This window comes from Suncus etruscus, chromosome 6 (assembly GCF_024139225.1).
Source record: "Suncus etruscus isolate mSunEtr1 chromosome 6, mSunEtr1.pri.cur, whole genome shotgun sequence".
Taxonomy (NCBI): domain Eukaryota; kingdom Metazoa; phylum Chordata; class Mammalia; order Eulipotyphla; family Soricidae; genus Suncus; species Suncus etruscus.
The window spans coordinates 52,499,444-52,523,955 of record NC_064853.1 but is presented as its reverse complement, the minus strand read 5'-3'; the positions used below and the strand labels follow the sequence as shown (position 1 = coordinate 52,523,955).

General features: G+C 43.4%; 1 protein-coding gene across 4 annotated transcripts in view; it reads left to right on the top strand.

The window, feature by feature from the left end:
- Window positions 1-13,235, top strand: part of SRRM1 (serine and arginine repetitive matrix 1) — a 45,892-nt gene extending 32,657 nt beyond the window's left edge. For 2 of the 4 annotated variants that reach the window (XM_049775161.1, XM_049775160.1), the window contains exons 12-18: window positions 2,425-2,569; window positions 2,895-2,936; window positions 5,101-5,217; window positions 6,136-6,600; window positions 7,659-7,854; window positions 10,326-10,535; window positions 12,186-13,235. In XM_049775161.1, coding sequence (XP_049631118.1) covers window positions 2,425-2,569; window positions 2,895-2,936; window positions 5,101-5,217; window positions 6,136-6,600; window positions 7,659-7,854; window positions 10,326-10,535; window positions 12,186-12,290 — 1,280 coding nt within the window. In that variant the 3' untranslated portion in view covers window positions 12,291-13,235. The remainder of the gene's footprint in view (window positions 1-2,424; window positions 2,570-2,894; window positions 2,937-5,100; window positions 5,218-6,135; window positions 6,601-7,658; window positions 7,855-10,325; window positions 10,536-12,185) is intronic. The other 2 variants (XM_049775163.1, XM_049775162.1) reach the window with 1 other exon arrangement.
- The last annotated feature ends 11,277 nt before the right edge of the window (window positions 13,236-24,512 follow it).

The following is a 24,512-nucleotide window of genomic DNA, read 5'->3' as shown; positions in this document are numbered from 1 at the left end:
TTTTTTTTTTTTTTTTTTTTTGGTTTTTGGTTTTTGGGCCACACCCGACGATGCTCAGGGGTTACTCCTGGCTGTCTGCTCAGAAATAGCTCCTGGCAGGCACGGGGGAGGGACCATATGGGATACCGGGATTCGAACCACCACCTTTGGTCCTGGATCGGCTGCTTACAAGGCAAACGCTGCTGCGCTATCTCTCCAGGCCCGGCTATGATGTCTTTGATTGTTGATTCTTCATCAGGATTTTCTTCCTGGGTTTTTGGGACCCCAAAGATTCCATCTGTTTTGTGGTGTTTTTTTTTTGTTTGTTTTGTTTTGTTTCATTTTTGGTTTTTGGGTCACTCCTAATAGCGCTCAGGGGTTACTCCTGGCTCTGCTCAGAAATCGCTCCTGGCAGGCTCAGGGAACCACAGACCTTCTGCATGAAAGGTAAACAAACGCCTTACCTCCATGCTATCTCTCCGGCCCTGATTCATCTGTTTTGTTTGAGGATTTTTTCCAGCCTCTTCTGTTGTATGGAAGTGTTATGCAGCTCATTGTCTACTTTGCTAATTCTGTCCTTGGTGGCTATTACTGTGCTGGTGAGGCTTTCAAGTGAAGTTTTCATATCACCTACCAAGCTTTTCAGCCCTGATATTTCCATTTGAAGTTTTCTCTTTTCTACTCTCATCCTCTTGGGTCTTATGGACTGTCTGTTCAATCGTTTAAGTTCTTTGAACATCTTTAACATTTCCTCTCTAAAGTCTGATCAGAGATGTTATGTATGTGGCTGGTGTTAGTCGGGTCTCCAGAATTAACATCTTCAGTCACAGGTATGGTGGGATTCTGTATAGTTTTCCCATTGTGAACTTTGTTATATGATACTATTATTGTGTATTGTGATACAGCTCCTTGACTGGAAGAAATGTGCAGCCTCAGAGTGGATGTGCTCTTGTCGTTTCATATACCTGAGCTCGATTCTAACTGGGTCTTTATTTTTTTTTTTCCCCAAAAAAAATAACTAACAGGCTGCTGCGTTTGGGTTCACATACTTCAAGTTTTATTCAAACTGGAACTTTTTAAAATCCAAACTGGCCACCACCTACAGCCGCACTTGCTGGTCTCACACACTGATGCAAATGTATTTTGTGTTGTTTGGTTTGGTTTGGTTTTGGTTTTGGTTTTTGGGTCACACCCGGCAGCTCTCAGGGGTTCCTCCTGGCTCTACGCTCAGAAATCGCTCCTGGCAGGCTCGAGGGACCATGTGGGATGCTGGGATTTTAACCAACGTCCTTCTTCATGCAAGGCAAATGCCTTAGCTCCATGCTATCTCTCCGGCCCTGAGGCAAATGTATTTTGTTTGTTTGATTTACCTAACCGCACTCAGAAATTACTCCTGGCAAGCTCAGGAGACCATATGGGATGCTGAAGATAGAACTTGGGTCATTCGTTACCCCTTGTGCTATCACTCCAACTTTAGTTATTCAAATATTAATAAGATTTCCAACAAACTTAATAAAAGTACTTAAGATTGGGGCTGGAGGGCCCGGAGAGATAGCACCGCAGCATTTGCCTTGCAAGCAGCCAATCCAGGCCCAAAGGTGGTTGGTTCGAATCCCGGTGTCCCATATGGTTCCCCGTGCCTGCCAGGAGCTATTTCTGAGCAGACAGCCAGGAGTAACCCCTGAGCACCGCTGGGTGTGGCCCAAAAACCAAAACAAAAAAAAAGAAAGTTAGTTTGGGGCTGGAGAGATAGCATGGAGGTGTAGGGTATTGCATGCAGAAGGATGGTGGTTCGAATCCCAGCATCCCACATGATTCCACCAGGAGTGATTTCTGAGTGTATAGCCAGGAGTAACCCCTGAGCACTGCTGATGTGACCCAAAAACAAAAAAAGAAAAAGAAAGAAAAAAGAGTGATTGTTTAAAATGCTTTGTAAACTTAATTAACAAGTTTTATTTTTGTTTTGTTTTTGGTAAGTGCTAGGGATCAAACCCAGGATTTTTACATATTAAAATCTTTCTGTAATTGAGTACTCCATCCCCAACCAACACAGGATTAGAGAATGGGGGTTAGGTTACAGGTGGTTCTGTGTTTGGGAATTTTCCTTGGGGGATAACAACCACTTATGGTGGGTGCCAGGGATCAAACATGGGTTGGCAGTGTGTAAGGCAAGCATCACTTGCTGTTCTCTGACCCAACACTGGTTCTTAAAGAACATTTGTTTTGTTTTGATTATGCTATAGAGATGATTAATATAACATAATAGTGATCTTTTTATGCTCACTTTTTGTTACTGAGTCAATATTGATACTATATTTGTTCAAAATGAATGACTTCTATATATGTTTATTTACATTAGTAGACTTGAATCTCCATTCACTTAAGATTCCAACATTGACTCTCCTTAACATGGACTTAGTACAATTTGCTTTTGTGTAATTATAGATTCTGGCTCCTCCTCTTCTTCAGAAGATGAGCGACCCAAGAGATCCCACGTGAAGAATGGCGAGGTAGGCAGACGACGGAGACATTCCCCTTCCCGGAGTGCCTCTCCATCACCACGAAAACGCCAGAAAGAGACTTCCCCTCGGTAATGTCTTTTCTTCGGTAATCCTCGCAAGTTTTTTGTAAATTGATAAAACTTTGTAATTTAAGGAGTAAACCTGTGGACTTAATTTAAATTTGGTTTTGGTTTGGGGTGGTTTGCTCTGCTTTGCTTTTGTTTGATGGTTTTGTTTGCTATTTAATGAGAACTTGCAGTGTTTTCTATCATCTGACATGTGCATGATTAAAATAGACCAATTAAATTTATAGCATTAATTCCTGAATATCTTTGAACATTAAATAAGTCCATTAAAGTAAAATAATGTAGTGAATGAAATTCTTGACATTATTTTTTTCTCCACTGCTCTCAGGATGCAGATGGGAAAGCGATGGCAATCGCCAATGACTAAAAGGTTGGTTAGATAATATTTTGTAAATTAGGGTTGTTTATCAAAGTTTTAATGACTGCATTTACTGTTTTAACAATTTTGTGGGTCTGGAGCGATAGCGCAGCAGTAGGGTGTTTGCCTTGCACGTGGCTGACCCAGGACAGACCATGGTTCAATCCCCAGCATCCCATATGGTCCCCTAAGCCAGGAGTAACCCCTGAGCGTCACAGGGTGTGGCCCAAAGAATAGTAAAGGTGAGGCCTTATAACCTTCAAATTAAGGAGTGTTTAATATACAAAGAGTAAGAAGAGGGGCCGGGCGGTGGCGCTAAAGGTAAGGTGCCTGCCTTGCCTGCGCTAGCCTTGGACGGACCGCGGTTCGATCCCCCGGTGTCCCATATGGTCCCACAAGCCAGGAGCAACTTCTGAGCACATAGCCAGGAGTAACCCCTGAGCGTTACTGGGTGTGGCCCAAAAACCAAAAAAAAAAAAAGAGTAAGAAGAATTATTTTTTCAATGTTAAAACCTTCCATATAGAGGCCGGAGTGGTGGCGCAAGCAGTAGGGTGTTTGCCTTGCATGCGCTGACCTAGGATAGACTGTGGTTCAATCCCCCCCAGCATTCCATATGGTCCCCCAAGTTAGGAGCGATTTCTGAGCGCATAGTCAGTATTAACTCCTGAGCTGTCACTGGGTGTGGCCCAAACACCAAAAAAAAAAACCCCAAAACCTTGCATATATAATATCTCAAGCCAGGCTGTTCTTTCCTGTTAAATACAGGTAAGAAAGAATAATCCCAAGAAATTGTTTTTCTCTATATATGTCCTAAACACCTAATTGCTGCTTCCAATAGTGTCTCAAGATTTATGCCTCTGCTCAAGAATCATTCCTGGTAGGCTCAGGGAAACCATATGAGGTGCCAGAGATGAACTTGGGTCAGCATTGTGTAAGGCAAACACCTTAAATTACTATACTACCTTTATCTCCCAAATGGCACTTTGAAAGTTAATCAAAAGTTTTGTGTTGGACCCGGAGAGATAGCACATCGGTGTTTGCCTTGGCGAGCAGCCGATCCAGGACCAAAGGTGGTTGGTTTTAATCCCGGTGTCCCATATGGTCCCCCGTGCCTGCTAAGAGCTATTTCTGAGCAGACAGCCAGGAGTAACCCCTGAGCACCGCTGGGTGTGGCCTAAAAACCAAAAAAAAATTTTTTGTGTCATAACCCATCCTTTTTTTGTTTTTGTTTTTTTGGGTCACACCCGGCGCTCGGGTTACTCCTGGCTTTGTGCTCAGAAGTCGCTCCTGGCAGGCTCGGGGGACCATATGGGATTCCGGGATTCGAATCAGCTGCATGCAAGGCAAACGCCTTACCGCTGTGCTCTATCTCTCCGGCCCCTCATAGCCCATTCTTTTTTTTTTTTTTTTTTTTTTGGTTTTTGGGTCACACCCGGCAGTGCTCAGGGGTTACTCCTGGCTCCAAGCTCAGAAATTGCTCCTGGCAGGCACGGGGGACCATATGGGACGCCGGGATTCGAACCGATGACCTTCTGCATGAAAGGCAAATGCCTTACCTCCATGCTATCTCTCCGGCCCCTCATAGCCCATTCTTAATGTTTTAATATAGTGAAATAAAAATTTCACAAAACTCTTTTGTGGGGGTGGTTGGCCCATACCTCTAGGCACTCGGGTTACTCCTGGCAGGCTTGGAGGGCCATATGAGGTGCCAGAGATTGAACCTGGGTCGACTTCTTGCAAAGCAAAAACTCTACCCTATATCTACATTTCTTCAGCCACCACAAAACATTCTTCCCACAAGGAAAGCAGTTTCTGATTATCTTTTTTTAGTGCTATTTACTTAGTGGGAATGGAATGTTGAGCCATGCCCAGTGGTGCTCAGAGGTAACTTCTGGCTCTGTGCTTAGGGGTCACTCTTGGGAGAGCTCAGGGACCATATGTAATAACTAGGGATTGAACTGGGGTTGGCCACTTGTAAGGCAAATGCTGTAACTGCTACAGTCTCTTGGTCCCCTTTTCCTGATTATCAGTGTCTGGACCTGTCATTTGAAAACAGTATTCTAGAGATTAGTTATATCTACCACACTTGAGTAAATGATTGGAATTCTGTCTTTTGAATCACTGATTTATAAATGCTGGTGATTTTGAATCGACTGTATTTATTCTTTGCTTTAGTGGTAGTAGACGGAGGAGAAGTCCCTCCCCTCCTCCCACCAGAAGACGACGCTCTCCTTCTCCTGCTCCTCCTCCTCGACGTCGCAGGTCTCCCACACCTCCACCACCACGTCGAAGGTAAATTATCAGCTATCGTATATCGAGCTAATGGAGTATATATTTTTTTTTTTTTTTTTTTTTTTTTGGTTTTTGGGCCACACCCGGTAATGCTCAGGGGTTACTCCTGGCTATGCGCTCAGAAGTTGCTCCTGGCTTGGGGGACCATATGGGACACCGGGGGATCGAACCACGGTCCGTCCAAGGCTAGCGCAGGCAAGGCAGGCACCTTACCTTTAGCGCCACCGCCCGGCCCCATGGAGTATATTTTTATAATTAAAATTCTTAGGCATTATTATTTGCACATAAAACATTTACATTTTTGGGCCCGGAGAGATAGCACAGCAGCGTATGCCTTGCAAGCAGCCGATCCAGGACCAAAGGTGGCTAGTTCGAATCCCGGAGTCCCATATGGTCCCCCGTGCCTGTCAGGAGCTATTTCTGAGCAGACAGCCAGGAGAAACCCCTGAGCAACGCCAGGTGTGGCCCAAAAACCCAAAAAAAAAAAAAAAAAAAACATTTACATTTTTAAAAATCTAGGGGTGGGGCTGGAGCAATAGCACAGCAGTAGGGCATTTGCTTTGCACACAACAATCTGAGTTCAATTCCTGGCGTTCTATGTGGTCCCCCAAGCCTGCCAGCAGTGATTTCTGAGCACAGAACCAGGAGTAACTTATGCACTGCCCGGTGTGACCAAATCAGGGAGGGGAAAAAAAACTAGGCTGGAGCGATAGCAAAATGGGTAGGACTTTGCACATGGCCCCTCTGGTATTATCCCTGTTCACCACATATGATCATCTAAGCATCACCAAATGTGAAGCCATCCCCCCAAAAAAAGAAAAATATTTGCTTTTTACTGTGTTAGCTGCAGTATAGCCAGAATTGGTTTGCCTCTCTGCATTCTATTTTTTCTGTTTAATGATGTTTTTTTTTCTCTAGGACTCCTTCTCCTCCCCCACGTCGACGCTCACCTTCCCCAAGAAGATACTCTCCTCCAATACAGAGAAGATACTCTCCATCTCCACCTCCAAAAAGAAGAACAGCATCTCCTCCTCCCCCTCCTAAGCGAAGGGCATCTCCATCTCCACCACCAAAGCGTCGGGTCTCCCATTCTCCACCTCCCAAACAAAGAAGCTCCCCAGTCACCAAGAGACGCTCACCTTCATTGTCATCAAAGCATAGGAAAGGATCTTCCCCAAGCCGATCTACTCGAGAAGCCCGGTCACCACAACCAAACAAACGGCATTCGCCTTCACCACGGCCTCGAGCTCCTCAGACTTCCTCTAGTCCTCCACCTGTTCGAAGAGGAGCCTCTTCATCACCCCAAAGAAGGCAGTCCCCATCTCCAAGTACTAGGCCCATTAGGAGAGTCTCCAGGACTCCGGAACCCAAAAAAACAAAAAAGTAAAAATATTTTATGCTCTTTCATTAGGGACATAGTTTGGAGACTATTTCTCTTTTTTTTTTCTTTTTTTTTTTTTGGTTTTTGGTTTTTGGGCCACGCATGGCGGTGCTCGGGGGTTACTCCTGGCTGTCTGCTCAGAAATAGCTCCTGGCAGGCAGGGGGACCATATGGGACACCGGAACTCGAACCAACCACCTTAGGTCCTGGATCGGCTGCTTGCAAGGCAAACACCGCTGTGCTATCTCTCCAGGCCCAGACTCTTTCTCTTATTCACAAAGAAATATAGAAAATAAGTATGCATACAAACTTTTAAGACAAATTCTAGATAAGATTGTTTTTTGACATCTATTAAAGAATAGATTTTTACTTGTGGATTCAAAGTTACTGAGCAGTGTGCAAGTGCATAGACAGTTCTATGGATCTATCCTTCTTGGATCTATTCATTTGAGACTGACAAAGGAATAAGTCTTTTGTCAGGAATAAGTCCTAAGCACCACCAGATGTGGACCAACCCTCCTACCCTACTCCCTGACTGAAAGGAGTCTTAAAAATACAGGAACTGGGCCAGAGTGATAGCACAGCAGTAGGATATTTGCCTGTACAGTCCAACCCCAGACAGACCCAGGTTGATTACTGACATATCTCATATGGTCCCCCGAGCCTGCCAGGAGAAATCCCTGAGAGCCTCCGGGTGTGACCTAAAAAAAAAAAATGCCAAACACTATATTATAAAGAATTGTGAACCAGGCCGGCAAGATAGTGAAGCGGTAGGGCATTTGCCTTAGACGCTGAAGGACGGTGGTTTGAATCCCGGCGCCCCGTATGGTCCCCTGAGCCTGCCAGGAGCGATTTCTGAGCATAGAGCCAGGAGTAACCCTGAGCGTTGCCGGGTATGACCCAAAAACCAAAAAAAAAAAAAAATTGTGAACCAAAAATGAACAGAAGACTGTTGAAACATACATTTGATACGTGCCAATAGAATAATTTAGCAAATTTAAGTGATAAAAGACTCTGAAAGTTCATTATTGTGTCTAAATGTTTTGTTTTGTCTTTTTAGGGCTGCCTCACCAAGCCCTCAGTCTATAAGGAGGGTTTCATCTTCCCGTTCTGTCTCAGGATCTCCTGAGTCAGCAGCTAAAAAGCCCCCAGCACCTTCATCTCCTGTTCAGTCTCACTCACCCTCTACTAACTGGTCACCAGCAGTACCAGTCAAAAAGGCTAAAAGCCCAACTCCAAGCCCATCACCGGCAAGGGTATGTATCCACATTCTTTTGGATATCCTTTGCAATTGTCATTTAGAACCAGAGATTACATGTAAGCAGGATTATTAAGAAAAGTTTTTGTTTGTTTTTTGGGCCACACCCCACAGTGCTCAGGGGTTACTCCTGACTGTCTGCTCAGAAATAGCTCCTGGCAGGCACGGGGGACCATATGGGACGCCAGGATTCAAACCAACCACCTTAGGTCCTGGATCCTGGATCGGCTGCTTGCAAGGCAAATGCCACTGTACTATCTCTCTGGCCCCTATTAGGAAATTTTGAATAACTACTAGAAATTTAAGAATTAGAGGGGCTGAAGAGATAACATGGAAGTAAGGCATTTGCCTTGCATGCAGAAAGATGGTAGTTTGAATCCCGGCATCCCATATGGGCAGGGGTCTCAAATTCAATTTACCTGGGGGACCGCAGGAGGCAAAGTTGGGGTGATCCTTGAGTGCAAAGTCGTAAGCCTTGAACATTGGGGGGTGTGACCCAAACAAAACAACAAATAAAAAAAGATTCCTCTAGGGCAGGGCCACAAAATGTTGTATAGAGGGCCATTTGCAGCCCATGAGAGTTTGAGACCTCTGCATCTGGGCCCCTGTGTCTGCCAGGGGCAATTTCTGAGTGTAGAGCCCGGTTACTCCTGAGTGCTGTGGGAGTGGCCCAAGAACCAGGAGGAAAAAAAAAAGAATTAGAGCCTAGGGGCTGGAGAGATAGCACAGTGGTAGGGCATTTGCCTTGCACACAGCCAACCCAGGACAGATGGTGGTTCAAATCCTGGCATTCCATATTGTCCCCCAAGCCTGCGAAGAGCAATTTCTGAGCACAGAGTGAGGAAGAGTAGCCCCTGAGCACTGCCGGGTGTGACCCAAAAACCAAAAGAAGAAAAAAATTAGAGCCTAGATTTAGTTATTACAGAGCCTGCCTATTGCAACAGTTTTGTCTATATAGACAATGAATAGCTGCCTTCTTTAAGTAAGGTATGACTGAGCTGGGTATGTTTCCAAAGAAATTAAAACATAAACACACACACACCCTTTTAAAAATGCTGTAGAGGGGCCGGGAAGGTGGCGCTAGAGGTAAGGTGTCTACCTTGCAAGCGCTAGCATAGGACGGACTGCGGTTCGATCCCCTGGTGTCCCATATGGTCCCCCCAAGCCAGGAGCGATTTCTGAGTGCTTAGCCAGGAGTAACCCCTGAGCATCAAACGGGTGTGGCCCAAAAACCAAAAAAAATAAAATAAAATAAAAATGCTGTAGAGATGGGAACAAAGTCTTAGCTTTTTTATTGTTTTGGTGGGGCCACACATGGCAACGCTCAGGGAGTACTCTTGATTCTGCATTCAGAAATCACGACTGGCAGGCTCAGGGAACCATATGGTATATGGGGGTTGAACCTATGTTGGCCACGTTCAAGACAAAATGAACCACCCACTATGCTATCAATTCAGCCCAAAGTCCTTTTAAACATTTTAAACATACTACGTGATTGTTGATATATCTGTGGGTGGCTTATTTTTAAAATCTTCACAACTTTGTCAGGGACTGTAATTATTAAACCTATTAAAACCACCTAAAATTATTTTAGGTTGACCAAAAATGTCAAGCATTTTGTCTAAGATCAAATTAGTAGATTCAGGAGTCAGAATCTAGTTTGACCCAAGCCTAGTTGATTCTAGAGACTTTGCTTTCTATTTGCATATGCTGCTTTCCTTCGATTAGTACTAGAAGACCTGATTTACAGCTTGTGTTTAGAAAACATGGTTTGGGCTAGAGTTTATATTATAGCAGATAGGACATTAGCCTTGCATGTGGTCAACATGGATTCAATCCCAACACCATATATATATTGTGCCCTTAAAAATTCCAGTAAAGTGGGGCCGGAGAGATAGCATGAAGGTAAGAGGTTTGCCTTTTATGCAGAAGGTCATTGGTTCGAATCCCGGCATCCCATATGGTCCCCCGAGCCTGCCAGGAGCAATTTCTGAGCTTGGAGCCAGGAGTAACCCCTGAGTGCTGCTGGGTATGACCCCCCCCCCCCCCCAAAAAAAAAAAAACCTAATAAAAAAAAATTTCCAGGAAAGGGGCCGGAGAGATAGCACAATGGTAGGGCATTTGCCTTGCACATGGGACATATCTGGGTTTGATTCCCAGCATCCCATATGATCCCCTGAGCCTGAGTGCCTATGGGTGTGTGCCCCCCACCCCTCAAATAAAAAATCAAACCAAAATTCTTCAAGGTTGCTTCTAACTCCAAAAATGAAGAGAATATCTGCTTTCAGTTTGATTCCTGCTTCTTGAACACTTTGGTGATTACTGGCCTTGAGCTTCTGCCCACTCACCCACCTAAATCCTTCTGAAATTAAGAAATTCACCTATATATTTCCTTGAGGAAATTAAATACTGCTTATATATAGAACTTCAACCAGATTGATTTCATTGCTATATTTTCTGAAATTCTAGAATTCTGACCAAGAAGGAGGTGGAAAGAAAAAGAAGAAAAAGAAGGATAAGAAACACAAAAAGGATAAGAAGCACAAGAAGCACAAAAAACACAAGAAGGAAAAGGCTGTAGCTGCAGCTGCTGCAGCCACTGTAGCCCCTGCTGCTACTGCTGTTCCCACAACCACATCAGCACAGGAAGAACCTGAGGCAGAGCCAGAGCCTAAGAAGGTATTTAATTTTTTTTTTTTTTTTTTTTTACAGAAGGTATTTAAGAGGCCAGAACAATACCATAGGAGGTAGGTTGAGTTCTTATATGCAGCCAACCTGGGTTTGATTACTGGCATCCATTATAATCAGTCACCTGAGCACCACCATGAGTAACCCTGTGCATCACTAGGTGTGACTTTTTTCCTTTTTCCTTCTTGTTTTTTGTGTTTCTTTTTTTTTTTGTTTTTGTTTTGGGGCCACACCCAGCGCTCAGAGGTTACTCCTGGCTCTGTGATCAGAAATCACTCCTGGCAGGCTCGGGGGACCCTATGGGATGGCAGGAATCAAACCCAGATTCGTCCTGGATTAAAACACCTTATCACTGTGCTATCGCTTTGACCCTTTTTTATTTTCTTTTTTAGCAATAATCGCTTCTTGGATAAACCTCATTGGCTACGATACAGCCACTGCGCAAAGCTAGACCCTATTTTTCTTTTTTATTTTTTAATAATTATCTTTATTTAAACACTGTGATTACAATATGATTATAGTTGTATGATTACAGTCATGTAAAAAACACCCCCCTTCACTAGTGCAACATTCCCACCACCAATTTCCCAGATCTCCCTCCGCCCCACCCCTGTACTCGAGATAGGCTTTCTACTTCCCTCATTCATTCACATTGTTATGATAGTTTTCAGTGTAGTTATTTCTCTAACTGCACTCATCACTCTATGTGGTGAGCTTCATCTCTTGAGCTGCACCTACCAGCCCTCATCTCTTTTTTAAATATTGTAAATTTTTTATTAATAGTCTGTGCTTTTTTTTTTTCTTAAAGGTATTTAAGCACACTATCTTTTTTTTTTTTTTTTTTTTGGTTTTTGGGCCACACCTGTTTGACTTGATGCTCAGGGATTATTCCTGGCTATGCACTGAGAAATCGCTCCTGGCTTGGGGGACCATGTGGGACGCTGGGGGATCAAACCAAGGTCCCTCTGTCTACGCTAGTGCTTGCAAGGCAGACACCTTATCTCTAGTGCCACCTTTCCGGCCCCTCAGCACACTATCTTAACAGTTTATAAAAATGGGGCCGGAGAGATAGCATGGAGGTAAAGTGTTTGCCTTCCATGCAGAATGTCAGTGGTTCAAATCCTGGCATCCCATATGGTCCCCTGAGTGCTGCGGGTGTGACACAAAAACAAAAAGCTAGAAATCATCTGACTTTAAGAAGTAACTATAGGGCCCGGAGAGATAGCACAGTGGTGTTTGCCTTGCAAGCAGCCGATCCAGGACCAAAGGTGGTTGGTTCGAATCCCGGTGTCCCATATGGCCCCCTGTGCCTGCCAGGAGCTATTTCTGAGCAGACAGCCAGGATTAACTCCTGAGCATTGGCCGGGTGTGGCCCAAAAACCCCAAAAAAAAAAAAAAAAAAGAAGTAACTATAAAAAAAGTTTGTTCTAGCAGTTGGCAATTGAATTCTTACAGCCTTCTATCTCTTGAGAACCTGTCAAGAATTTGACCAAAACCAAGGATGGGAATTTGAATCAATTGCTATTTTGTAACTTATAAGTTGTAGCTTATAATTTAGTGACTTTAGGTATACTTCTGTTTTGTACCCTGCATTTTCCACCAGTGTCTTTAAGACTTAATGTGACTTCTGGCCTTTTTTAGGAGACTGAAAGTGAAGCTGAAGATAACCTGGATGACTTAGAAAAGCACCTGCGTGAAAAGGCCCTGAGATCTATGCGGAAGGCTCAAGTGTCCCCACAGTCTTAGGTGGAAATGTTTGTTATGATGTAAATTTTCTTTGGTTTGTAAGCAATTCAATTTCAAAATTGCTAAAATGTGTTTGAGCTTTAGACTATAACATTTGTTGTAATAATTGCTAGGTTGAACTTCACCATGTAAAAAAGGGCATGGATTTACATTGCAAAAGGTGTCCACGGTGTATTAGTGACATTCTTTCATTGACAGCTGACATAAATTCATTTAGAATGAAATATTTTAAGCCAAAAAGAAACTCCCTTTTTAAAAAAGGGGGTTTAAATATTGTTGGCATTCTTATGGTTTCTTTAATTGCCCCTGGCTAGTCCCAGAGGGTTTTTTGTTATTTGTTTTGTTTTTCAGTTTTCTCCTTTTTTCTCTTTCATTTGAGTCATAGCACCCATTTAAGTTATGATGCTTTCAACCTTTTATGGTTTGCAAGCTTGCCCAGAAAGAAGACCACTGTAGAACTACCACAAAAGTATAAAATATTTTAATGCCACAATCTTTCCTATTGTTGCCTGTGGAGTCTCCACTTAATAAATCAAGATTTGAGCTCTATATAGGATGAGACAAATTAAAAGCATGGTTTTTGCCAGGACACTGTGGGTTTATTATATTGATGTATAACAACTTGATTTGGAACACTGGAATTTCATTTTCTCTCTTTCTCTCTCTCTCTCTTTTTGTAAAGGCATTTAACTATTCCCAGGAAGGATTCTTCACTGATAGAAAATTTTGTTTTGTGAAATGTCATGGCTCCATTCATAATTTTGTCTTGTTCTTCCAATTGGTATATACAACTTTCAGAGCTCTTGTATTTGGAAAGCTGGAAGGGCCCAGACTTTGAAATTGTGTCTTTGTTTTCACTGTTTTTGGTTTTTTTGTTTTTGTTTTTTTAAACTAAAGCTATATAAAGCTTGTGGATTAAACAGAATAAATTTCTAAATTTAAAAATGTGGTCATGTAGAGTTACTCAGTGCTACAGGAAACATACCTTATGAAATCTTTTAAATACTTGCTTTTTACCCTAATATCTCTGGCAAGAAGTGAACAAGGGCAATGAAAAATAAATGAAGGTTTTACTGTGTTACACAATGATAACTAAAGAGAAGGTAGCACCATGTGACTGGAAACAAATAATTAGCAAACCGAGATAACTAGACATTTGTGGAAAGAATATTGTAAGCAATACACTGTACACGAAGGTATCTTTATCAAGACCACAAGACTAATATTTAATGAAGCTGCTATTGTAGGTACAAGGGCCAGGAGACCCGGCTGCCATGTGTGGCAATGTGCTCACCCAGGGACAAGAGTGAGTGGGGGGAGAGTCGGGTTCTGGAGGAGGCAGTATCTCACCAATGCTTTATCTCTGTGACATCTCACCAACTCCGGACCCCCAAGGGCCAGCAGGCTCTTTTTTTGTACCTCAGGGCAGTTGTCAGTTACAGGAGAGGGTGTCATTGACTAAGACCTTTAAATACATCAACAGTTGAGACTACATAGATTAAATAACCTAGAGCAGGGGTTTGTGGCCCTGCCCTAGAGGAATCTTTTTTTGTTTTGTTTTAGTTGTTTGGGTCCCACCCCCCAATGTTCAAGGCTTACAACTGACTTTGCACTCAAGGATCACCCTGACTTTGCCTCCTGCGGCCCCCAGGTAAATTGAGTTTGAGACCCCTGGCCTAGAGTGATTGGTAATGAAGATTTTTTTTTTTTTCTTTTTCCAGGGTCTGGGAAACTCTTATGCAGTACTCAGGTCTACTACTGGTAATATTTAAACTGATTGTGTGGATTATACAGTTCAGTACTTGGTCATTAACAATGTGGTGCTACTTTGGTCTACAGGGAACCAGGGATATAACCAGTAATGTCTAAGAGCTATGCAGTGCCAGGATTAGGACATTCTAGCTTTTAGAACAATCTTCCTGTTTCTAATTAACAACCGGTATGTATCTGACAACTTTAGAATTTTCAGATATCTTTTACATGACTTAATTTTCTAATTCTGGTATGTAGGAAAAGCAGAGTATCAAGTTTCAGAGATGCTGGTTGTTGACTTCGTCTTTCAAATATGACCAAATCAATGAATATTTTAAGGTATTTACAGAAAGCTAATAAAAATTTTTCAATCCATTTATTCAATAGACTTTTCTTCCACTTAATTGCTCTTGTCAAAATTAGTAGTGACTACTTTGCCAGAGCTAATGGTTCTTTTTTTTTTTTTTTTTTGGTGTTTGATTTTTGGGCTACACTCTGTGACACTCGGATTACTCCTGACTATGCACTCAGAAATTGCTCCTGGCTTGGGGGACTATATAGGATGCTGGGGGATCGAACTGCAGTCCATCCTAGGTCAGATGCTTGCAAGGCAAATGACTTACCTCTGCGCCACCCATCCGGCCCCTAATGTTTCGTTTTGTTTTTTTGGGCTACACCTGTTTGATGCTCAGGGGTTACTCCTGGCTAAGTGGTCAGAAATTGCCCCTGGCTTGTGGGGACCATATGGGACGCTGGGGGATTGACCGTGGTCCTTCCTTGGCTAGCGCTTACAAGGCAGACACCTTACCTCTAGTGCCACCTCGCCGGCCCCTAACTTTTTTTTTTTTTTTTTTGGTTTTTGGGCCACACCCGGCGGTGCTCAGGGTTTACTCCTGGCTGCTCAGAAATAGCTCCTGGCAGGCACTGGGGGACAATATGGGACGGGATTCAGACCAACCACCTTTGGTCCTGGATCAGCTGATTGCAAGGCAAACGCCACTGTGCTATCTCTCCAGGCCCCATTTTCTAACCTTAACACTCCATAGGATTTGTCTGTCTCATTTCATTCTTTTTTGGTTTTTGGGTCTCACCCAACAGTGCTCAGAGGCCATTTCTGGCTTTATGCTCAGAAATCGCTCCTGGCAGGCTCAGGGGACCATCCTTCTGCATGCAAGACAAATAAATGCCTTACCTCCATGCTATCTCTCCAGCCCCCATTTCATTCTTTTATTGAAATTTTTTTATCTATTTGAGTTCTAGGGGGCAACCTTTTAGATGTACTACCACTTTCTTTCTCACGGCTGTTCCTCTCTTTGTGCATACTTTGGGGGGACCACACCTGGTAACACTCAGGGTACTCCTGGCTCTGCATTCAGAAATCGGTCCTGGCTTGGGGGACCATAGGGAGCTGGGGGATCAAACCGGTCCATCCTAGGCTAGCACCAGCAAGGCAGAGATGCCTTATCATTCCACACCACCACTCCGACCCTCTCTGCATACTTTTAACACATGAAGTGGAATTTGTCTTATCTTTCTTACATTTAATTCTCTCTTGGCTGTCTCTCACAAGCGGGGTAGCCCCGTTTTCGGGAACATTGGCAAAGACTTCCTAAAAGCAGTGTCAGAACCTGGGGCCCATTGTTCAGGCTTGAAAGTTTAATGTTTGTTTTTTTTTATTTATTTATTTATTTTTTTTTTTTTGTGGTTTTTGGGTCACACCCGGCAGTGCTCAGGGGTTTTTCCTGGCATGCACAGGGGACCATATGGGACGCCGGAATTCGAACCGATGACCTTCTGCATGAAAGGTAAATGCCTTACCTCCATGCTATCTCTCCGGCCCCTGTATTTTTATTTTGATGTCATATCTGACAATGCTCAGGAATTACTCCTGGCTGGCTTGGGGGACTACATAGAATGCTGGGGATTGAACATGGGTCAGTGCATGCAAGACAAAAATGAATGCCCTACTCCTTATACTCAAGCCCCAAAAGTTAATTTTTCAGCTCCAGAATGCAGTTCTGCTCAGGCCCAGCAGTGCTCAGGGCTTCCAGGACAATAGCTAGCTGCTCAGAGGACCATGCAGTACCTAGGATCATGTCTGGAGCCCTTTATATTATATCCTATTCACTGTAGTTAGCTCCTAGTCCCTTGACCTTGAATACCTTGATGTTAATAGTGTGCCACTGTTGACTCACAGTCAAATGTATTTTAATGGCTGTTGCATATTCAGTATCATTTGTTGAGAGCAGGATGCTGTTATTTCTGGATCTATGACCAGGAAATGACACCTAACTGCGCTGAGGGGACACCATATGTCAAATGAATGTCTAAAGTAGAACTTTATTTTGGGAATCACTCCTGGCGGTGCTCAGGACTATGTGGGATGCTGGGCTAACTCGGTTAGCCACGTGCAAGGCAAGTTCCTTACCCTTTACTATATCTACCCAGAAATCAGAATTCCTAATTTTGTACTACCTAACCATTACTATCTTGGCCTTTTGTGTATGTGGGAATGGGGATCAAACCCAGGTTGTCTATACAAGGCAAGCACCCTAATTTCTATCTCTCCAGCCCAACATGGCCTCTTCGGGGCCGGAACCATAGCACAGTGTACGGCTGACCCAGGACAGACCTGGGTTCGATCTCCGGCATCCCATAAGGTCCCCCCAAGCCAGGAGCAATTTCTGAGCACATAGCCAGAAGTAACCCCTGAGCGTCACTATGTTTGGCCCAAAAGCAAAAAACAAAGCTGGGGCCAGCTAGGTGGCACTAGAGATAAGGTGTCTGCCTTGGCAAGCGCTAGCCAAGAAAAAATCTCGACCGCGGTTCGATCCCCCAGCATCCTGTATGGTCCCCCCCAAGCCAGGGGGAATTTCTGAGCACTAAGCCAGGAGTAACCCCTGAGCATCAAAGGGTGTGGCCCGGAAAAGAAAAAACCAACATGGCCTCTTCAAGTATTGCTGTTTCCTCATATAATAGGAATAATTGTGGAATGTACCTTATGTTTTATAGACATAGATGTGTTAACATATGTAAATATATATAGGATTTAATAAGATAAAAACATAAGTAGATGTGTTAACATTATAAACAAGAGGTTTTCTTTTCCTTGACCAAAAAGCTTGACAGGAGATAAGGAACTTACCTTGCAGAGCCAACCAGGGTTAAAGCTTGGCACTACATATAGTCGCCTGACCACCTAGGCAGGGTTAAGACCTGAACACTGCTGGTGTAGCCCAAAAAGCAAATCAACTCTGTTTTCTTAGTTTATAGAACGGGACAAATTTCCATCCTAGTAATTATAGCAAGTATTAGTGTAAATGCTGAGGATTTTATACCATATCCTATTCACTATAGTTTTATTTTTCAGATACAGTAAATATATACATATATTTTATGTAATATATATATATAGAGAGAGAGAGAGAGACAAACTAGACAAACTAACAGATAGGGAGCTTGCTTGTCTTGTATATAGCCAATCCGTATTCATTCTTCATGTCCCGTATAGTCGACTTATTATCACCAGGAGTGATTTCCTGAGTGCAGTCAGGAGCCCTGAGCATCAAGGTCTGGATACTCTCACTGTCCTTGCATGCAGCTGACCCACATTCCATCCCCTTCCAGGAATATTCCTTGAATTCAGAGGCCCCAAAACAAAAAAAATTTTGTGTAGGATATCTACATCAAACTAAAAATTTCTGTATGGCAAAAAAACAAACCAACATGAACTAAAAAACTAAGACAGCTGAATGGGAGAAAATATTTGTACTCAACACATCAGATAAAGGGTTGATAATTTAGGATATACAAATGTACTCAGAAAAATTCTCCCCATAATCTAAAACCTCATAAAAAATGGGGAGGATGGGGCTGGAGAGATAGCACAGCAGTAAGGCGTTTGCCTTTCATGCAGAAAGACAGTGGTTCAAATCCCGGTATCCCATATGGTCCCCAAGCCTGCCAGGAGTGATTTCTAAGCGTAGAGCTAGGAGTAACCCCTGAGCGCTGCCAGGTGTGACCCAAAAACTTAATAAAATAAAAGGCCCGGAGAGATAGCACAGTGGTGTTTGCCTTGCAAGCAGTCGATCTAAGACCTAAGGTGGTTGGTTCTAATCCCAATGTCCCATATGGTCCCCCGTGTCTATTTCTGAGCAGACAGCCAGGAGTAACCCCTGAGCACCGCCGGGTGTGGCCCAAAAACCAAAAAAATAAAATTAAAAAATGGGGAGGACATGAACAAATAACTGTGAGGAAGACAATAGATAGCCAACATGGAAAAATGCTCATTCGTCAAGTCATTGGTCAAGACAACAATGAGATATTATACCAGTGAGGGTGACAAAAATACTGGGAAAGGGCCGGAGAGATAGCACAGCAGTAGGGCATTTTGCCTTGCATGCTGCCAACCCAGGATTGACAGTGTTCAATTCCCACCATCCCATATGGTCCTCCGAGCCTGCTAGGAGCTATTTCTGAGCACAGAGCCAGGAGTAACTGCTGAGAGCAGCCAGGTGTGACCCAAAAACAAAACAAAAATACGGGGAACAATCTCATGTCGGGTGTGGTGGGGCTGTTTCCTGGCTCAACCCCTATGGTTGAAAACAAGTACGGAGGGGCCCAGAGAGATAGCACAGCGGTGTTTGCCTTGCAAGCAGCCAATCCAGAACCTAAGGTGGTTGGTTCGAATCCCGGTGTCCCATATGGTCCCCCATGCCTGCCAGGAGTTATTTCTGAGCAGACAGCCAGGAGTAACCCCTGAGCACAGCCGGGTATGACCCAAAACAAACAAACAAACAAAAGAAAACAAGTATGGAGGTTTTTCAGTCACTTAGAAACAAGCTGTGATATGACCCAGCAATTCCACTTTTGGGGGACATGCACACCATTATTGCAACATTCCTAGAAGTCCAACGAGAGATAAATTGGATTGTGACAGTTTGGTACATACATACTATATACTACATTATAGCTGTGAGGAATGATTCAGTTGTGCAATTAGCTACAACATGGATGCAACAGCAAGATAACCATGTAAAATGAAGTAAGCCAGAAGAATATAGGTTTATCTTTTATATATGATTTTTAGAATAACTGCATGAAGGAATGCTATGGTTTAAAAGGGGGTTGTCTAGAACACAATTGGCCCCAGAATATAGTGAGGGAAAGAAATTGAATGGGAGAAAGATGTGAAATAATGGGCACAGGATTCAAGGAGACTTAGGTGCATTGGTGATGGTAAGGACAGAATAAATCATAGGAGTCAACAACAATCAAATGAAACTAACAACGAAACTTAAAAAGGTGCTTGTTATGATGGCAGGCTGGAGAGATGTAGGGAGGTATGGCATCTGGGAACATGGGTATATATACACTGGTAGGATTGGTGCTGAAATATGTCTAAAATCTAATCTTGAGGGGCGGAGAGATAGCACAGTGGTAGGGTATTTGCCTTGCATGCAGACTGATGGTTCCAATCCCGGTATCCCATCTGGTCCCTCAAGTCTGCCAGGGGCAATTTCTGAGTGCAGAGTCAGGAATAACCTCTGAGAGCTGCTGGATGTGACCCAAAAACAAACATTAAAATAAAATCTAAATGAATAACTTTGTGTTGCATTAAATAATTAACGATGAGGCTGGATGGTGGAGGATACCATCCAGCCCACATGGCTCTGCAACCTCCATGCAGCCGGCGAGTTCCAGGCCCAGGTGAAATCACTCACACGCAGGCTTCAGGAAGAATCATCTTTATTTATGCCCTAGCCACCACAGGTGTGTGGCCTATGTTAACCTTTCAAGCATTCAGCAATATTTTGCTAGCCCTGCATCTTATCTCCTGTTAGCCATCTTCCCTTTGGGCTCCATGCGGCCCAAAGATTCAAAAGCCAGGAAGCCAAGCCGGGCCAAGAGAGAAACGGCAAAAGGGCAAAGAGCCAAAAGGCCCAAATTCCCTTGGTCCCAGCCTTATCTACCTTTTTCCAAACCCCTCCCAGGAATGGGAGGGGCTTGCAGGTAAAGTTACACCTACTATCCGGTTCAGACCCCTCCCAGAAATGGGAGGTCTTGCAGGTAGTTATACCTATTATCCGGTTCCCAAAACTCCTCCCAGATATGGGCGGGTCTTGGGGTACACCACAACTTTGTAAATCAATGCTATAAATAAATTTTTTCTGAGTGTACAATTTAGTGATAAAGACTGCCTATAAGGGACTGCAACCATCACTATATTCTAGATTTGTTTTACCATCCCAAGAAGAAATTACTTATTAGCAAGCACTTCTCATTGATATAGTCACAATGTCCCTTAGTAACTTTGTATCTATAGGATCTTAACATTTGTGTCTGGTTTCTTTGGATTTGGGGTGGGGGGAGAGCAGGTTTTGATTTGGTTTTTTGGGCCCACCTGGGAGGTCAATTTAATCCCAAGCACCTTGGAGATGTAGCCCCAAAACCAAGACAGATGTTTATGTCCTTTCTACCATCTGATAAGATAAATTGTCAACTTTTTCTCAATATGCCTATCTGGTATTTTATTTTTTAAATAAATTACTTAGATCCAGAGCTATATAGGACAATGGGCAGGGCACTTGTCTTGCAAGTGGCCAATCCAGGTTCAATCTCCAGCATCCCATATGGTCCCCCAAGGCTTCTAGGAGTAACTTCTGAGTGCAGAGCTAGGAATAACCGATAAGCACTGCTGGTGTGGCCCAGAAACCAAATAAATTTTTTTAAACACCGTGATTTATCAAATTGTGAATACAGGGGCCGGAGAGATAGCATAGTGGTATTTCCAGGAGCAACTTCTGAGCAATGAGCCAATAGTAACTCGTGAGCATCACCGGATGTGGCCCAAAAACCAAAACAAAAAAACAAATTGCGAAAACAGTTCTTTCTGGGAGTAACACAGTGGGTAGGGCATTTGCCTTGCATGCGGCTGATCCTGGTTCGATTCCCGGCATATCATAAATCCTCCAAGCCTGCCAGGAATGATTTTTGAGCACACAGCCAGACAACTGGATTTAGTGTTCTAGCATCAATCCCACCACCAGTTTAACATTCCATCACAATCCCCATTGTCTCACCCTCTCCTGTGTCCCTTGACAGGTATGAATAATTTACTTAATATTGTTACTGGGTGCTGGAGAGATAGCATGCAGGTAAGGCATTTGCCTTGCATGCAGAAGGTCATTGGTTTAAATCTCAGCATCCCATATGGTCCCCTGAGCCTTCCAGGAGAGATTTTTGAGCATAGAGCCAGGAGTAACTCCTGAGCGCTGCCAGGTGTGACCCCAAAACCATATATATAATTGAATTACCAAAAAAAATTACTAAGGGGCCAGAGCGGTGGCACAAGCAGTAGGGCGTTTGCCTTGCATGCACTAACCTAGGACAGACCAGTGTTCCATATGGTCCCCCCAAGCCAGGAACAATTTCTGAGCACATAGCCAGGAGTGACCCCTGAGCGTCACTGTGTGTGGCCCAAAATAAATTCACTAAAAAGAAAATCTGAAAATTGTATCTCGCAATGGGGTTTTTATTTCTTTTTATTTATTTATTTCTTTTTATTTCTTTTTATTTTTATTTATTTATTTATTTATTTTATTTTATTTTATTTTTTTTTTTTTTTGGTTTTTGGGCCACACCAGGCAGTGCTCAGGGGTTACTCCTGGCTGTCTGCTCAGAAATAGCTCCTGGCAGGCACGGGGGACCATATGGGACACCGGGATTCGAACCAACCACCTTTGGTCCTGGATCAAAGGCAAGCGCCACTGTGCTATCTCTCTGGTCCCGGGGGTTTTTATTTCATTGAAGATTTACCAAGCTATTTGTTGCTAGTTGAGCATTCTGTTGTTGGTTTGTTTATTGAACTTATGTGGCTTCTATGATAATTTCACATTCAATTTGGTGCATTTGTACTGGTATGTCAGTATTGAAAAATGTGGAGGTGTTACAGCTGGGCAGTGCAGGATTTCAAAGATCTGTGGAGCTGGGCTAATAAGCTGATGGTGGCAGCTGTGGATCATGGGTATGGCTGTCAGGACATCTAGGAGTAAAGTCCTGGGGAAGGGTCTTCCCTGATTCCAAAAAGCCCCTGGAGACCTCAGCCCCCAAACTAGCATACCTGGAGTTTTGGGCAATTAGGTATATCTGCAGAGGTTAATGGAAAAGCAATGAAGTTGGACCATTGGAGTGACAGCAAGCAATTGTGGGGTATGTGTGCAGCTGTTAAGGCTTCAGCACAGTGGAGAACTTGCTGTCTGATATTTAAATGTGAAGATTAAATTATGTTTGATAATTAGAAGACACTGTGTTTTTGTTTTATTGGGTTCTGAACCACCCCTGGGTCTGTGCTTAGCATTTTACCCTGGTGATGCTGTGAGGGACCTTACAGTGCCAGGGAGTGAACTCAAAAATTCCCACATACAAAGCATGCACTCCAGCCTTGTAGTGGAGCTTAGAATATAGATTATGGGCTAGAGAGATAGACGTGAACACATTTAACCCTGGTTCAATCTTGGTACTACCTACAGTTCCCTAAGGACCATCAGAAGTGACCCCTGGGGGCTGGAGAGAGAGCACAGCAGCAGGGCATTTGCCTTGCAAGTGGCCAACCCAGGATGGAAAGTGGTTCGATTCCCAACAACCCATATGGTCCCCCAAGAGCCTGCCAGGGGCAGTTTCTGAGTGCAGAGCCAGGAGTAATCCCTGAGCGCCACCACCGGCGTGACCCAAAATCCAAAAAAAAAAAAAAAAAAAAAAAAAGACCCCTTAGCATCATTGAGTACTGTCTTCCAAAATAGAATATGTATGTGTGTGTGTATAAAACATTCAGCCGAGAAAGTTTAGAAATTGAACATTCCAAAATAACAAAATACAAAAAAAAAAAAAAAAAAAAAAAAAGAAGAAGAAATTGAACATTCCACAGCAGCATTTTAAAGACCCAATGGCTCAATTCTGAAAGATCAATTCTTTGTGTTCAGGGCTTATTCCCAACTATGCTCAAGGATTCACTTCTGGTGGGGCTCCTGGCTATATGGGTTGCTATAAATTGAACCCAGGTTAGCTGTGTGCAAAACAAGCACCCTATCCACTGTACTAACTCTCCAGCTCTGAAAAGTTTCTGAGTCCATTAAAAAAAAAAAAAAAAAAAAAGGGGCCGGAGAGATAGCATGGAGGGTAAGGCATTTGCCTTTCATGCAGAAGGTCATCGGTTCGAATCCCGGCGTCCCATATGGTCCCCCGAGCCTGCCAGGAGCGATTTCTGAGCATGAAGCCAGGAGTAACCCCTGGGCGCTGCCGGGTGTGACCCAAAAAAAAAAAAAAAAACCAAAAAAAAAAAAAAAAAAAAAAAAAAAAAAAAAAAACTACTACCTTTTGAGCATGTATTTGAAGTAGTTTTCATTTGAAAGACCCATCTTAGTTACTAACAAACATCAGGGTTTTATTTTGTTTGTTTGTTTTTTGGTTTTTGGACCACACCCGGTGGTACTCAGAGGTTACTCCTGGCTATCTGCTCAGAAATAGCTCCTGGCAAGCACAGGGGACCATACGGGATGCCGGGATTCAAACCAACAACTTAGGTCCTGGATCGGCTGCTTGCAAGGCAAATGCTGCTGTGCTCTCTCTCCAGCCCCAAACATCACCTTTTGACCCTTAGAAACTCAGTTATTGTTGTGCTTCTAATTTTCTTTTTTCTTTCTTTTTTTCTTTTTTTTTTGGTTTTTGGGTCACACCCTGCGGCAACGCTCAGGGGTTAATCCTGACATTACGCTCAGAAATTGCTCCTGGCAGAGTTGGGATTCGAACCACCGTCCTTCTGCAAGCAAGGCAAACGTTCTACTTCCATGTTATCTCTCCGGCCCCATGTGCTTCTAATTTTCTATACAAATCTCTTTTCTTTTCCTTTTTTTTTTTTTTTTTTTTTTTGGTTTTTGGGCCACACCCGGTAACGCTCAGGGGTTACTCCTGGCTATGTGCTCAGAAGTTGCTCCTGGCTTGGGGGACCATATGGGACACCAGGGGATCGAACCGCGGTCCGTCCAAGGCTAGCGCAGGAAAGGCAGGCACCTTTAGCGCCACCGCCCGGCCCCCACAAATCTCTTTTCAAATGAAAAATGAATTGGTAACACATGAAATGCAGGTCTTTTCAAAATGTGAAAAAAAAAGCATTCCGTATGTGTCAGTATGTAGTAAATTGCCAGGGTTTTCTATCAAGGAATTTTTTTTTACCAAGATGTCCTTTTCTTGCAGATGTTCAGAAGGAAGCAAACTTGCTACTTGTGGTCCCAGTCCCTTTAGTTTAGTAAATCTCACTGCAGCCAGAATTTGATGAACATACCAAATATTTGAGGTTGATTCAGTGCTTATACCCTACGGAAAAATAATTTATTCTTTTTTGGGGGGCATACCCTGTGGCACTCCTGGCTCTGTGCTCAGAAATTGCTCCTGGCAGGACCACATGGGATGCCG